The 15,219-nt window shown below is 38.9% G+C and overlaps 1 protein-coding gene across 10 annotated transcripts in view; it reads right to left on the bottom strand.

Moving 5' to 3' along the window:
* Positions 1–15,219, bottom strand: part of EPN1 (epsin 1) — a 65,077-nt gene that overhangs the window by 8,403 nt on the left and 41,455 nt on the right. For 4 of the 10 annotated variants that reach the window (XM_075605258.1, XM_075605257.1, XM_075605259.1 and 1 more), the window contains 7 exons: positions 12,996–13,245; positions 8,371–8,510; positions 5,763–5,834; positions 2,759–2,845; positions 2,284–2,575; positions 1,697–1,858; positions 651–752 (listed from right to left, as the gene is read on the bottom strand). In XM_075605258.1, coding sequence (XP_075461373.1) covers positions 651–752; positions 1,697–1,858; positions 2,284–2,575; positions 2,759–2,845; positions 5,763–5,834; positions 8,371–8,510; positions 12,996–13,245 — 1,105 coding nt within the window. The remainder of the gene's footprint in view (positions 1–650; positions 753–1,696; positions 1,859–2,283; positions 2,576–2,758; positions 2,846–5,762; positions 5,835–8,370; positions 8,511–12,995; positions 13,246–15,219) is intronic. The other 6 variants (XM_075605261.1, XM_075605264.1, XM_075605262.1 and 3 more) reach the window with 6 other exon arrangements.

Below are 15,219 nucleotides of genomic sequence, written 5' to 3'. Positions count from 1 at the left end.
TTAACCTTTTTGTATTGCATTTGGAAGCAAAACATTATGTAATGCAGTTTTAAATATCCTGCCCTTTGTGCCAGTCAGTTAACAAATCTCAGTACACATTACAAATGAAAAACAAACAGAAAATTTTGACAGAAGGAAAACTTGGTAAAAGAAAGAAAAGAATTCCGAATTCCCAAAGCAGATTGTTCAAGCTATACATTATTATTTTTTTAAACAGATTTTGCTGCTAGACATTTAGCAAAACACAAACAGGGTATCAGCGCCATGCTTGGCATGGTATAAAGAGCATGTCCAATGTGAGCCCATCTTTTGCTTGCTGTCTTTAGTGGTCTTTTACATAAAGAAAAACCTACAATGATGGTCCTCAGTGAAGGAGTTGAATGCAGAGAAAACATTGCACTTTACAAGTAACATCGAATAGAAAATGTAAATAGAACTGATGACCGTTTTATTCAATTTGATTGATTTTGAATACAATTGTTCTCTTCACAATCCACCCTAAAGAATACTTCAAACAACGAATGGCAGCCACCTCAGGATACATACAATAGAAGGGTATGTCAAACAGAGGGAAAGCAGGGGGACAGAAGGCAATGCAAATTGAAGCACAGCAAGCAAGCAAGCAGGTAGGAAAGAGAGCATTCCCGAACCTGTGCTGCTTCCTGACTGGGGAAGGGCAGTCCTCAGGTTGTCAAAGTCCGAAAACTCGTCTTTATCTGCAGGATTGACGAACTCGTCAAAGGTGGAGCTGGCTAAGAAGGGAGGAGGAGCAGACGGAAATAGGCACACATACATAAAGACAAACATTTAAAAAAAACAGACAGACAAGCCTAAAACAAAAAACAGGATTGTTTTAACTGGCACTTCCTTCCACAGCTTCTGTAGTTCTGGATCAGTCATCATTATACACAAACACTATGAAAAAGGCATCAAGGTCTTTAGCGTCAATTATAGCCTGCACGGGGTAGTTTTTCATACTATATTTTCTGATGGAACTGAAATGCACTGCAAAGTGCTGCAGGTTCCATCTAGAATCAAAGGAAATACATTTATGGTTCCCCTTTTGTAATGTAGGGCAAGTCTAACTTTCCCTCACTAAATAGGAATGGTTATATTGTATATTGGTTTGGGTTGATCTCCATTTATCAATATTCCTCCAAAGACACAAATGCCATCATTTAAACTCCTTTTTTTAGTCACGCTTTCATTTCCGCTTGTAAAAAGGAAAATTCCATACTAACAAAAAAGAAGATCTCTGCAACTAGATGAGCTGTGGGGAAGGTATAACAAGAATAGTATAGTGGAAGCCAATACTCCCTCAAGTGGAGTGGAAAGAAAGAACTCAGCAACATCAAGCATTTAGCTGAACACAGGACACAAACAAAAACACAATCTGTGAGGAATGCCACCACTAGCTAGAACTACTCAAATATTATAGTATACAAACTTCCAACTGTAGCATCAACTTGGCCTAAAACAGCCATAGCACCATGGTCATAAGATGCATCTTCTACTGTCCAATGTCACAGAAAGAGGTTCTGGCCAACACATTTTACTGTGGCCGACTGTCACTGGCAATTATATATGGTTAAATAACTAGCAATACATTTTAATATGTACATGCATGAATCTATGTAATTCTAAACCATCCTAGCAAGTAACCAAAGACATTTTTGAAGCCAGATCTCTGACCTACCTGTGGTCCCATTTGTGCTCGGCCTAGAGGGTGATCCTCCCCAGGGGTCAGAGAAAGACACAGCTGGGGCCCAGGGGTCTGTAGGCTGCTTAGTTGGAGGTGCCACAGATGGACTAGAGGACCAAGGATCATTACTGGTAGCTCCACCAGCAGCGGTAGCACCTAATGAAATGAAAGAACAGATAAGGTAAGATATCTTGGGTCTTTGATGGGCAAGCAATACAAATTATAGTCTCCTCAGCCTTCCTAAGGTTAAGCTTAAAAATTAAATAAGTCTATATGGATGAAACTAGGCTTGTAGCCATTTTAAGTTATATAGGGTAACCCTTAAACAATAGAGAAATGAAACAAATTTAGGACTTATGCCTTCATATACTTTTTGAAATACGAGCATCAGTAAGTTAAGGTAATTAACATTAAAGTCTAAAGGAAAGAAGAGAAAAAAAAGCATGTTAGTTGGTCTTTATTTGCATTGAAAACATGTAATAAATAATTTGATGACACAAAAACATTATTCCTCCTTGTACGTTTCCGCTTAAAACTTTGTGAATAAAGTATGTTGCCTGGTAGGCCGAGTTTAGACTTACCACCTGGATTCCATGGATCAGATACAGATTTGGCATCTACAGAGGAAACAGCTGGGGTCCCTCCCCAGGGGTCACTGGGAGCTGGGGTAGGCTGTACACCGGTACCCCACGGATCACTGCTAGCACCTGTGGCAACCGGAGGGCCCCCCCAAGGGTCAGAAGTGGCTTGTAGTGTGGGAGCAGGAACAGCACCAGACCATGGATCTGTCGGAGGAGCAGCTGATGCCCCCCATGGGTCCGAAGAGGGAAGAGCAGGAGAGCTGAAGACATCTGCTAGATCCATCAGGGAGGACTGCAGCAAACAGGAGTACAAAACTAGCATGATCAAATAGGTGAAAGAATAGAACAGAAAACAAAAAAAAATAAGATTTAATTAAAAACATGGAGTAGCTCGGATGCAAGAACCCTTCTTAGAAAACCATATTGGAAGGTAAAATACACAAAAAGGTAAATTAAAGCGTTCGTGATAATTCACCTCTTCCTGTTTGGAAGGCGCTTCTTTCCTGCTTTCTTCGATAGCCATTTGGAGACGGAGGTCATCGCCCCTTCTAATCCTTTCCTCCTAATTTGAGAACAAGTGGATAATGAAACATCTAGCCATTTCCTTAAGGCAGCCAAAAAAAAACAAGAGGATGACATTAAATATAAATAGAAAGGAAAAAAGAGAAAAAAAGGTTAGGCTTAACAGGGTTACAAACGAGGTCGGTACATGGACACGTAATGGTAACTTTCTTACCACAATACCTATTTAACAGTACTGCTAAATAATGTGGTGGTGGAGGGGATAGAATTTGCAAATCCAGGAAAAAGATGATAACATCAAGCTCTACAATGTGTACTGATATGCCCCCCAAAAATGTGTAAAGCCACAGTGCAAAGAAGGTGGGAGGTATATACACAAGAAAACAGGAAGAGGTACAGTGTTATTAATGTTACATCCATGAAGGTGGGACTAAGGGTAAATAAGGATATTTTGGATTTATACAGAAGAACCTCCAAAAAAACAAACACAGAGCAATGTGCTACTAGTATCTTGAACTATATATCCCCCCTTTTTTTTTTTTTTTTACATAACTACAAAAATCACAAACTACCTGTTCATGGGTTCAAAGCAAAGCACGAAAATGCAACTTTCCTCACTTTTTTGGCTTATGTGACAGTCTAAAAATAATGCAGGGATTGGATCGACCAATGTCCATTGCTTTGTGTTGGGGGGAAGTTGGGTGTTCTTATGAAAGTAACAAAATCGGGCTGTGATGCATGCAAGGCCAGATGGTTTTAAAGATACAATCAGATGGCAAGGCGTTTCAAGATATTGCATGCAGGTTGGACTGTTCCTAAACAATCACATCTACAGTCTAGATTTGTAGGCCAAATGTAAAGGTAGAAAATTGAAACATGAATTCCTCCAAACTGAATTGTTCTGACAAAGGGTCAAAACCAGTGTTTCAAACCTTCGCAAATTGTAGATCACCAAATCCTTTATGCATAACAAATTATTTTATGAATAGATTTCTACTTCATGTAATGTTTTCTTGGGAAGTACCTTATTCTTGTTAAGCGGAATTAATTTGTATATCACTGTCGCTTCAAAAGAGATTCTTCTCTCAGCATTCTCATGAAGATTCCTTACCTGCACGTTTTCTAGCATTGCCTTTGCAGGGGGTAGGGGGGAAAAGCACTTAATATACTTACCTTTTTAAGCCACATTTCACAAATAAAAAAATTGGGATTTAAAGGCATATTTTCAGTAACAAGATAATCTCCTTACATCATTAAATGGTTTTTTTTTTAATTAAAAAAGGAATAAATATTAATTAATAACTAATGCATGAAAGGGAGAGGGCAGAGAATCAATGAGAAAAGGATTAGTCCATTTCGGAATTACAAAAGACAAAAAAAAACCTTTATACTCTTCCACCTGGCAAAACCATTAACATCATGGACTAACATGCATGCACAAACTAGTTCCAAACAAAGTGGTTCCATTTGTTGCGACAATCATGAGCTTAGTTGCTGCCAATAACCTCCCTAAAATACATTTTACCACCATTTTTTTAATGATCTTTATTTCTGGGCACGGTTGTCTTGTATGAGGAAAGTGAGGCTCATTCTGGAGATGGTATGGTTTTATAAACCCCCAAATTCTAGTATCTTAAGCAACATTTGTAAATCAGACGCCATCTGGCTGAGGATGCCCGAAATCTAAATGAAGAACTACCTACACACATTTCTCTTTCTCTCTTCCACTATTCCACTAAAATGTGTAATAGGGGAAAAAAAAACCTGTCTGCCTGTTTAGCATTTGCAGCAAGTTAATTGGAAACGAAAAACAAGTAAGGATTTCAAATGTAGCAGTAGAAGGGAAATAGTGATAGTAAAGTAACTAGAAAGAGTGAGAAGCAAAGAGTGCAATTCACGGATATTACTCCCACAGTTTTAATTAAAATCATCTAAAATCAATGTTTAGCAAATCCAAGCATAGACATTTTGGGGGCTGGAGAGAATAGCAGACAACCAGGGACAATATTTTTTTATATAGAATGTTCCTAAAATACAGTTCACTGCATATTACAGGAATAGACGTGCAATGCCCTTTAATGGCATCCATATTTTATAGTACAGAACAAATGTTTTTTGGTGTGTAGAATGTTTATGCCATTTTACAGCCTCTTATTCAGTAGGTTTTGAATTGTCTTTATGGATCCTAACATAAGACAATCTACAAAAAAAAAAATCAAAGAATACTTGGTATTCAAATAAAGACTCAGAACTTTACCATGCCATAGGGCTCAACATAATCTAATCACGCTAGTGCAAAATTGGTACATATGGGCCAATTCAGAAAGGAGCAAAAAACTTCAGAGTAAATGTACAGCTATCTGCAACACATCTGCCCCAGATAAACTATTTACAACACTTGTATACTTCCTTGATCATTGTAGTTATAACAATGACATTTTTGCTACTTTTACAAACTTATAACGAACTGTGTTTAATATCTACATAGACCAAAAAAAAAAAGGGGAGTTGCTGGTTTTAGAAAGAGTAATGCGAAAAATGCTTCCTACAAGACCAGGATAACACACAGAAGTGTCTTACGTCAACCGTTAAGCCATAGATAACCATTCATGGTTTCCAACATGATGCTCGCGTAGTGAATAGTTTTGTAAAATGGCTTTAAAGAATGTGTGGTTAATATACTGGAGCATTAACTAGTGACCCCATAAATTTCTCTAAATGTTGTGGCCAATTGAATCCCTTGTTCTCTTCTCCAGCTCTCAAGCCAAGCAAGCGGGAAGTACAAGGAAGCAGAAAGAGGTTAGTTGAGGTTACGGGGCACCTCACCTTTGTCCTCTCCTTCACACCAAGCAGGAATTTAAAAAGACAGACTTGGAGGGACTGCTGGCGAGGGTCTGATTGTTATAATTTGTTATTTTATTTTAATTTTTTGGGTACCAAACTCTCATCAGCTCTACCTTGTCGTGTTCCTCTTTGCTCAAGTTAAGAGCAAGCTGAAGCTGCATTTCCTCTTCAGGCACAGGAGGGGGCTGGGAAAGAAAAACAAAATAAAAGCACACGACACAAGCATGGTGGGAGGGAAGTAAAGGGTGGGGGGGAGGGGAGCAAAAGGTGGGGGAGTGAGTCAAGAGTTGGAGGAAAAGGGGAAGGAGGCATAAGGAAGGTGGATGAAGACAGATGAAATAAAAGACCATATACAGCCATGTATAGCAGAGCTTCAGCCCTCAGTGAGGAGCTTATAATGAAGACCTAATCGTGTTTATTTTTGTTGTTGTTAAGGAATCCCATCATTATATTGTGAAATTCTGCGGTACCCGAACCCTCTCCAATAGCACGTCTGAGATCAGATGCACTGTAATGAACCCCAACCCTCTCTAATAGCGCGTCTGAGATCAGATGCATTGTAAATTCTTATGTGCTTGGTTCAATTGTCAAATTACCTGAAAATGACAGGGAACCATTTAAGGAAGTCCAGGAAACGCAAGGGTTTATAGGACAACCCTGTTGAAAAACACTGACCTAATCAACAGATATCCCTGCAAAACAGGTTTAGTTAGGCGAATAATTTGAGAAGCAATGAACGGAATCAGAATTTACTTTGAATTCTTCCCAAACTAGAAAAATGGTAATTGAAGCAACAATTCCTGGTATGAACAATAAATAGCGTTAACTCATCTGTTCATGCCTTCCGTGTTAGGGGAGTCCACAGATCTCCCCAGGCACTGATAGGGCAGTTTATGTCAAATTAATTTCATTTTAATATCTGAATGCAGGGAACAGACAAACCATTGAAATATGATGATTCTAATCTGTACCTAAACCAATGTATTTGTTTTAGTTAATAACGTTGAGTCCATGAATCGCTAAAGAGATTATAAGGGCTGAAGCTGGGATACTGAGGCCTTAAAACCAATAAAAACACCAAATTAATAAAACTGTGAAACAAATAGAGAAACATCAAACACCATGTATCTGCAAAAAAAGGGCACGTGCTAGAAAATGGGGGGGGGGAAGGAATGAAAAGTGTCAGGAAAGGAAGGTAAGAGAAGGTTCTTTCAACTGGTCCAAAACAGGAATTGAAAGAGAGACTGCAATTTCTCTCATTTTGGGGACAATAGCTATGAATAAACCCCGAGACCAACAAAAGCTGTGGAGTGATAAGGGAGCCTAGTGCAGGGAAATCAAATCTGTTCTTTGATTGGAAACCACTTTAGCTTTAGAGTTTGTAACCTTCCACTGTAGCTATGGTTATTGTCTGCAAATAAAACATTTGAAGTGCATAAAAGCGATATGGATTTAATATAGAGATTTCTTATATAAAACTTATGGTGCAGTTCCAAAGTGCGGGGAAACGGTTTTAGGCGAGGAGGAGAATCCGGCTTGTGCAGCCAACACAACATAGACAAACAAATTCATCAATGTACAGGTCCCCTCTAAGACAGAGATACATAGTAGAGCCCTACTCACAAGCTTATAATGCAATTCCCCATCCAATGTGACAGCCAATCACAGTGGAAAGGCAACGTTTCAAGGCTCATATGGATGAAAGGTCATATTGGACCTGAAACATCTTTCCACTGTTCTTGGCTGTCATATTAAATGGAGAATTGCATTATGAACTGGCGAGTAGAGGTCTACTTTGTGTGTGTCCTAGAGGGAACCTGTAACCTTCAAGAATGTTATTTTATATAACTTATGTACATATACTACATACAGAGTAGGCTTGACAGGTATAAAGCATAAGTAAATATTATTGAAGCAGAAAGGACCAATAAATCCACATTTGGATTTATTGATGGCAAAAACAGATTTACTTCCTGTCATTTGGTTCCGCACTGCCACCTCTTTCAGGAAACAATGGCAACCGTAAAAGGACAGACTTCGTTTTATTGTAGGAAGAAAAATAATGAAATTGAAGAGGATAGTATATATTTTTTACACATTGTAAAGCACGTCTTTCAAATTCAGATACTGTAAAAACCCCTTCCTCTATAAGTACCAATCCTAAAATGTATTCTGGGCATTAAAAAGTACACCGGTTTTAAATAATCCAATTATTCAGATAAAGCACTGTCGGAGCAATATTTTCTATCAACTATTGAACAGTATTTGATTTTATGTTTGCTTTTTAGGTATGTACAACTAAAAGGGTTCGCAGAATATCCATGCATTGGTAACAGTGTCCTAACCCAAATCAGCACCCAAACGTTTGACGATGTCAGTGAGAGTTGGGTCTCCTCCCAGACAATTAGAATTCCATTCTACACCAAGGCATATCACACATGTAAAACCAATATGTAAAAATGACCGATATACAAACCACACAAATACCCACTTTAAAATGGGCAGCGCTGACGATTTTTGCTGTCTGCCAAGACGTGAAACTGTCTCGGCGAAGATCCAGTCAGTTGTCCGAAAGTAACATTTCTTCACCAGAAAATACTTTATGCAAGTTTTCCAATAACGTTACCAATTTGCCTCAAATGAAGAACAACAAAATATGAACACAGATTCATTGGTACCATTGAGAAAGCACTATCCCAGGATCCCCCCCTCGGAATTTACCTTTGCTCTTACCTGCTCCGCTTCTTCTTTGCTCATGGCCAGAGCCAGCTGGAGCTGCAGTTCTTCCTCTCCGCTGCTCTGAGGCCAGGCCTGCTCTGCTTCTGGTGGGGCTGGGTTCACCGTTGACGATGCAGAAGATGCTGTGTGAACCCAAGAAGTTATAGCAGTTAAAGATATTAGAATATGCGATTCATCAAGAAGTCGGATTGTTTTGTGTTGTATAATGCACATTTTTTGATTGGGTGATGTCACCATGTTATTTAACCACTTCAGTGCTAGTGCAATTCCTCTCAGATTCAAGGGGGCAACGAAACGAAAACTTGGGGAAACTCTGCAAAGGAGGACTACTGGATAGTGCGCAGGGAACAGCGCCAGAAGAATCTAAAGATGTATTGCTGATAAATTGCTTCTCATAATACAAATATTTGATTCATGCATATAGTAAGTATGACATTAAAATATTTGCATATAGTAGGTTTATTATCAGGCCCCGTATTGATCTAATAAGCCATGGGTTCATTTTTTTCTCCATGATAAGACTTGTAAAGATTAATAATTTACATACTGTGTCATTGTGTAATTATGTTACATTATTCCCTTTGCAGATAGATAGATGTTTTTTTTAATTGTCTTACCCCTTTGCTGTGTTAGGCTGAGTTCAGGGTGGATGGTACGGGTGCAAGCTTCCGTGCGCGCCTCCGCCGCGTGCTCCTGCAACCTCAGCGATCTGTGACTTAGCTGCAGGAGTTCGGTCGCGGCGTGGCGAATGTGGCACGGAGCTGGTTCGCTGAACCAGCTAACGTGACTGTAGCCCAAAATATCATTTTGGGTTGTAGCGGCAAAATGTAGCAGCGTCAACGCTGCACTTTACCACCGGTGGAGTTTTCAGTTTAAAAACTCCCACCGAACAACCCGAAGTTGCGTAGCATCCACCCTGAACTTGGCCTTAGTGATCCCACTTATATATTATATTATATATACGAGGGCTGCTGGGGTGTTTTGTGGATGTACAGGGGGCAGCAGTCTGTTTTGTTGGTGTGTGTGTGTCTGCAGTGTGTTTTTGGGGTTTAGAGGGGGGCTTCAGTGTGTGTGTCAGTGGGTGTAGAGGGTGGAGGAGGGCTGCAGTGTGTTGGTATGTGTGTCTACAGTTTTGTGGGTTTACAGGGGGCTGCAGTGTGTGGGTGTAGAGGGGGTCTGCTCTGTTTGATATGTGTCTTCAGTGTGTGTTTTGTGACTGTTGAGGGTGGAGGAGGGCTGCAGAGTGTGCATATAGAGGGGAGCTGTGTGTATGTACAATTTCCTTTTAATAAACTGTGCAGTAAAAGCAAAATAATGTAGACAATCATGCTGATAAAAATCAATATGGTTAGAAAAGTGTCTATATTTTTTTATAAAAAAAATAAAGCCTACATTTAGCTTATAATAGTAATAATCCCCTCAGAACAGGACATTACTGGCCAATAAGTCCCTCGGCTTCACCTCTGGCCTTCAACTCTACCGGCCAGGGCATTATTGGCCAGTAATGGCTCGTTCTGGGATTATTACTTAAATATAGTACATGTTAAGTCAATGTTTTCCTTCATTCAAAACACATGGACAAATGGATAAAGTATGGCACTCTCTTATTATGGTCACTGGAAGGTGCAATACATTTGAAAAAATGTGCAATTTCCCATTCACTTGTAAATCAGCCTCTGCTTGGATTGCACAGTCCATAAATATAAAGAATTTGATTGATATACCGCCCAATAGCTTTGTAATATTGAGCACTGCCAGTTCCAAAAGAATTCAGGGGGACCCCTGTCTGCCCGGGGCCCCCAAGCCATTTCAGTATCCATTGATTTGCTGGCTGGTTGCATCAGCAGTTGAAGATTCTGAGATTAGATTGATGGAAATCAGGGGGTAAAGGTCATAATGCACAGGCGAGGCTCACTAAAGCAGGAATTCCAATAATGAGTGGTAAAGTTCATGTTTGTTTTATACGTAATGTACTTTTACAACGAAAGCCAATAACTATATCAGTAACATTTAGCAGCACATTGATGTGTCTATTGAAAGGGGTGTGTCTGATCCTGTTTCAGAAGAGTAAGGGAATGTGACTTTGTAAATGGTTGCTATTGAAACAAAAAATGCTTTTACATTATAATACATAACACATTTAACTTAGTTTTTTTTTAAAAATACTACAAGTATTTTCTCATAGTACAGGACTGATTTAAAAAAAACACACATGTACGATATTGCTTGGTCTGCAGATTTAAGATTTGTTTGTTTGCCTTTGACGTCGAGGCCAATAGCCTAATTTCTAAATGTACAGCAAATTGCAAGGACCCTATAATATAAGCCACATGCTACTATGTAGTTAATGAGTCATGACTCATACATAAATGTAGCAGGAATACTGCACGGATTATGCTTGATCTGTCCCTGCTCTTTTCTAGTTGGTAATGTGACATGCAGGAGACATGTAGAGTAATATTACTACCTTATACCAGAGGGAGATTCTCAGTTACCCACCCATTCTTCGTTCCTGTTTTCCAATAAATACAATGGAATATTTCCAAACTTTCAAAAATGTAGTGTCAAATATTCTAAATTCGTATCCGATTTTTTCTAAGAGTACAACACCTACAGTACTCGTCACATATTGATGTAATTAGTTTCATTTGGGTCTACATGTGACTGCATTGCTAAAAGGTTGTATACCCTTACAAAAATCTTACACAACTTAAACTGGCTTCATTAGTCAGATAACATCACCATAAACACAAATGAATAGTTTTCCAACTGGAAGACCATGAACTTGTTTGTGCGATAAGACTCAAGATTATTCACTTCCTTTTACAAATGCTTTACCCCAGTACTTTGAGATGATGCAGTTTAGAAAAGCTGACCTTCACAAAGGTCAGATTTGCTTGTAAATGATGCAAACAAATTTTGTTAAAGCTGCAGTTCAAGCTGCCATTTAAAAAAAAAAAAATCCCATTCATTCAATATGTGCATCAATACAATCGGCACACTGACAAGTGATTAGCTGAGCCGCAGATCGATCCGTTCTCCTGTAATCGATCGCTTGCTCCGGGTTATTTAATGCAGTTCCTGCCCAGCATTGTGGGCAATGTAGCCCTGGAATATGATTGACTGGACAGTTACTAGATTCAATTGGTGCACTGCTAGAGAGTGCAATATCTTTAAAACATTTTTTTTTAATGCTACAAGTATTTTCTCATAGTACAGAACCCATTTAAAAAAAAAAACAAAACACATGTAGGATATTGCTTGAACTGCTGCTGTAACAGCCGGTTTGCCAAAAGTTAATCATTTTATTTGTCTGTTGAAGCACATTCTTTTTGCAAGTAATGGTACCTTACAAAGATGCATGGAGGGTTCTTCATAAATAGACTGTTCATAACATCAAGATCTTACATGATTTTGGATACAAGGGTCTGATCAATTTAGAGCAATTTTGCAGCTGTACAAGTAAACCCAAATGCCAATATTAAGAGATTAAAGAACCTTTATCAGCAACAAAGGCGTCATTCCCCAGTTAGAATATTTTCTTTACAATATCAATTTGATATTTATTTCAGGGTTACTCCTATAAATGTCTACTATTTACTTTCAATGTATTAAAAGATCCTACAGCTGCAGTGTTACTAGTTTAACAGTTCAAGCTTTTTTTTGTGTATTTCCCAATTTCTTAAATCATTTACAGAGGAAATGTAATTAGGGACATAACTCACTGTCACTCCCTTTGAGTGTCTAAGCGGGTCTTATCAAGATCATAGCCAACATTGGATTGACAAACATGAAATGTCTCCGCGCCAACACTGAGAGAGTCCTGACTGACGCCAGAGTACCAAAGTGGATTTAATGTGACCTGACAAGAATGGCGAGTTTAATGGCATAACTGCACAGCTCATTGCAAAATTACATTCAAGGTCCTTTTTGTTCCATCAGAAGCTGTGGGAATTCAGGCAGAGAGTCTCCCATGTGTCTGAGTAATGCCTTTTGGAAGTGCAATTTACGGACAAAGTAGGCTCTGTTTAAAAAAGGTACAAAGGTCTGTAGCCACTCATAACTAATAAACTGATAAGGCATGTGGGTGGAATAAAAAGGATCCAAGCATAGATACCTCAGATAAACAGAGGGCAGGTCAGGCATGTAAGTATTTACACATTTCTACAGGTTGTCTTATCGCACACCACTCCACAATTCCAGTTGCAGACTGGAGAGATGACCAACCTGAACGATTCGCTAAAATGTAACCCGATTCTTTTCAGAGGCACTCAGATTCAGTTTGAGACTGCAAGTGTTTCAAATTCTCTAAAACTGCCACCGCCCCCTCCTTTGTCACAAACACCTCATAAGTATTTCCACAGTTCCAAATGGGGCCTTTTGCATGTAACAAGCAACACGTTGTGGGCAACTCTTAAAATGAGGGTGACCACAGAAAAAAACAGAACTAACTAACAAAAACTAAAATATACAACTTTGGACTTTGAAAAAAGAACTAGCAGTTGTGTACTATTTAATAGATAATTAAATAAATAATAGCAGAGCTCTAGTTTAGACATGCTCCCCCCTGCCACTCTGCATACGACAGAGAACCAAGATGACCTTACATGTTGAGGTCTGTGCCAGCTTCTCCTTGGTCTTTAGGGCATGTGTTCTTTCTTCTTTGAGTCTCTCATCGTCCTTCAGTAGAGACACTAACTGTTTAGCTTTTTCTCGGACATTCACTCCCTGGTCTTTCCCATCTCTGTCCACATACTGGAAATCTTTCAATGTTTGAATAGCGTATATGTTTTCTTTGCACTGCTGTGCTACCCGCTCTGAGCCAGTCTTAATTAAGTATTCCATTAGAGTCATGGCCTATAGGGAAACCAAGGAGGGAAACCTATTAGTTACAGAATTAAGCACATGTTTAAAAGCCTGAGAATCAACGATAAAAGAGTGAGACAGGGGCTTTGGGCTAGTTAGGTACATACACCAGGAACAACATTTTATTTTTGTAGCAATAAATATACACGCATTAAGAAATGTTAGTATAAAAAGGCTGATCCTAAACACTATCGCTTTAAAAGGGCTTGAACAGGATCCGTTGTCTGCTTTGGTGCGGATTGAATTAGTAAACATATGTTTCTGTGCTTTGAAAAATTGACACACAAGCAGGATATACATTAATATGTAAATTTGAGCCATTAAGAGTACATGTGATCAACATCAAATTTACAGCCGCACTATTATCCAAGGCACTAAGGTCCTTTGCGGGTTAACATACTTAATACACCGGTAACTGACATTCAAATCAATAGCAGTTACGCTAGATTGGCTGTGTTATCCTGCAAGGATCTTAGAGAATCACCCACTATGAATTAAAAAGAGCATACACATTTCCTTAAAAAGGCAATCCCAGCAAGCAATTATTATTATTATTATTTTTTAATATTAAATAGAGAATTAAAGCAGGGGTTCTCTTGAGCTGAACCCCGTTAATTTCAGCTCAGTGGACCTCTTCCTTCCAAAGATACTTGCCTCCGAAATAGGTGCCGGTAACTGATCTGGATCAGCAAGCAGGGATTTCAGGTTTGAAGCTACTGTACAGTGTCACATGGAAGCCTCACCAAACAGCTTCCCACCTATTGGCCCACAGTGCCTGAGAGCTCTGAGCAGCAGACATTGTGGACCCTGCCAAGGAGAGCTGCTACCAGCACCTAAGTCACAGGTAACAATCTCCAGAAGCAGGGGGTCCCCACAGCCGAAATGAACATGATTCAGCTCCAGAGAGCCTCTTCAAACTATGTGTTTTGCTTTGTCACACTGCACTAGTAATTCTTCAGCATCATTTTGACCTTGGATAATTCAGGACCTCTGAATGTGCACATTTGGAGTATAGTGTCATTTGAAGGAGGGAACAATGTGATTGGAAGCTTATTCTCTTGTAGGTTCAGGACGTTGTCACAGCTAAGAAACAATGAACACTCAGCCATTTACTCCACTTTAGATTTTTATTAAAAAAAAAAAAGCAGTTTGTCATTGTTAATTTGTAAAAAAAAAAAAATAAAAAAAAAAAAAGTTATTCTCAAATGACCACTGTTTTATTTTTAATCTGATTTTTGTACCGCTTCCTAGGTGACCGGCATTTCCAACTACAACCCTTTCTAAGACCAAAGTGAAGTCATCGCAGCAACATTTCACTGGTACATGTAATGTGGTTGACACCATTTAAAATGAAACACAAAAAAAAGGTTGTTTTTTTACGATTTCTTTAATGTTTCCATAGTAACCAAATGCTTTGGATAGTCTATCTTTACCAAACCTTTCGAAATGCGACTATTTATAAACTTTTGTATACACGGGTAAGTTGTTGATCCTGACTTTTCCCCTTTGTTGTTTTGTTTGATCTAATAATTCTGCTTTCATTGGCTTGACCGATGAAGTGGAAAAAAAAAAAAATGTCCAAACAAGATTTTGAATTCAATGGATTCGCAGAAAAAAGAAAATAAAATGAATTAATTTTTCCGCATAGACGACGATTCATGCTCGAAGGACTGCCTTTCTAATGAAGCAGATATGAATAAACAAGTGTTTGAAAAAACAACTTTGCATGCTAGGTTGGTCTGCCCGTTTAAATACCTTTCTATGATACCACTCAAGTCCTCTATTGAAATGAGGAAAATATTGGCGTCTCTTTGCTGCCCAATCAGGAAACCTATACCAGTCCCACTCCAACATCAAAACTACCAAAACAGCAAGAAAGCCAATGAGGAAGGTTTGTCGGAAAGAGTTGTAAAACCATCAGTCAGTCCTACTAGCCTTAATTTCATTAGAATTACAGATGCCTCA

This window comes from Ascaphus truei, chromosome 6 (genome assembly GCF_040206685.1).
Source record: "Ascaphus truei isolate aAscTru1 chromosome 6, aAscTru1.hap1, whole genome shotgun sequence".
Classification (NCBI taxonomy): domain Eukaryota; kingdom Metazoa; phylum Chordata; class Amphibia; order Anura; family Ascaphidae; genus Ascaphus; species Ascaphus truei.
Note: the sequence above shows the minus strand (reverse complement) of the source record. Positions and strands in the feature narration are given on the sequence as shown.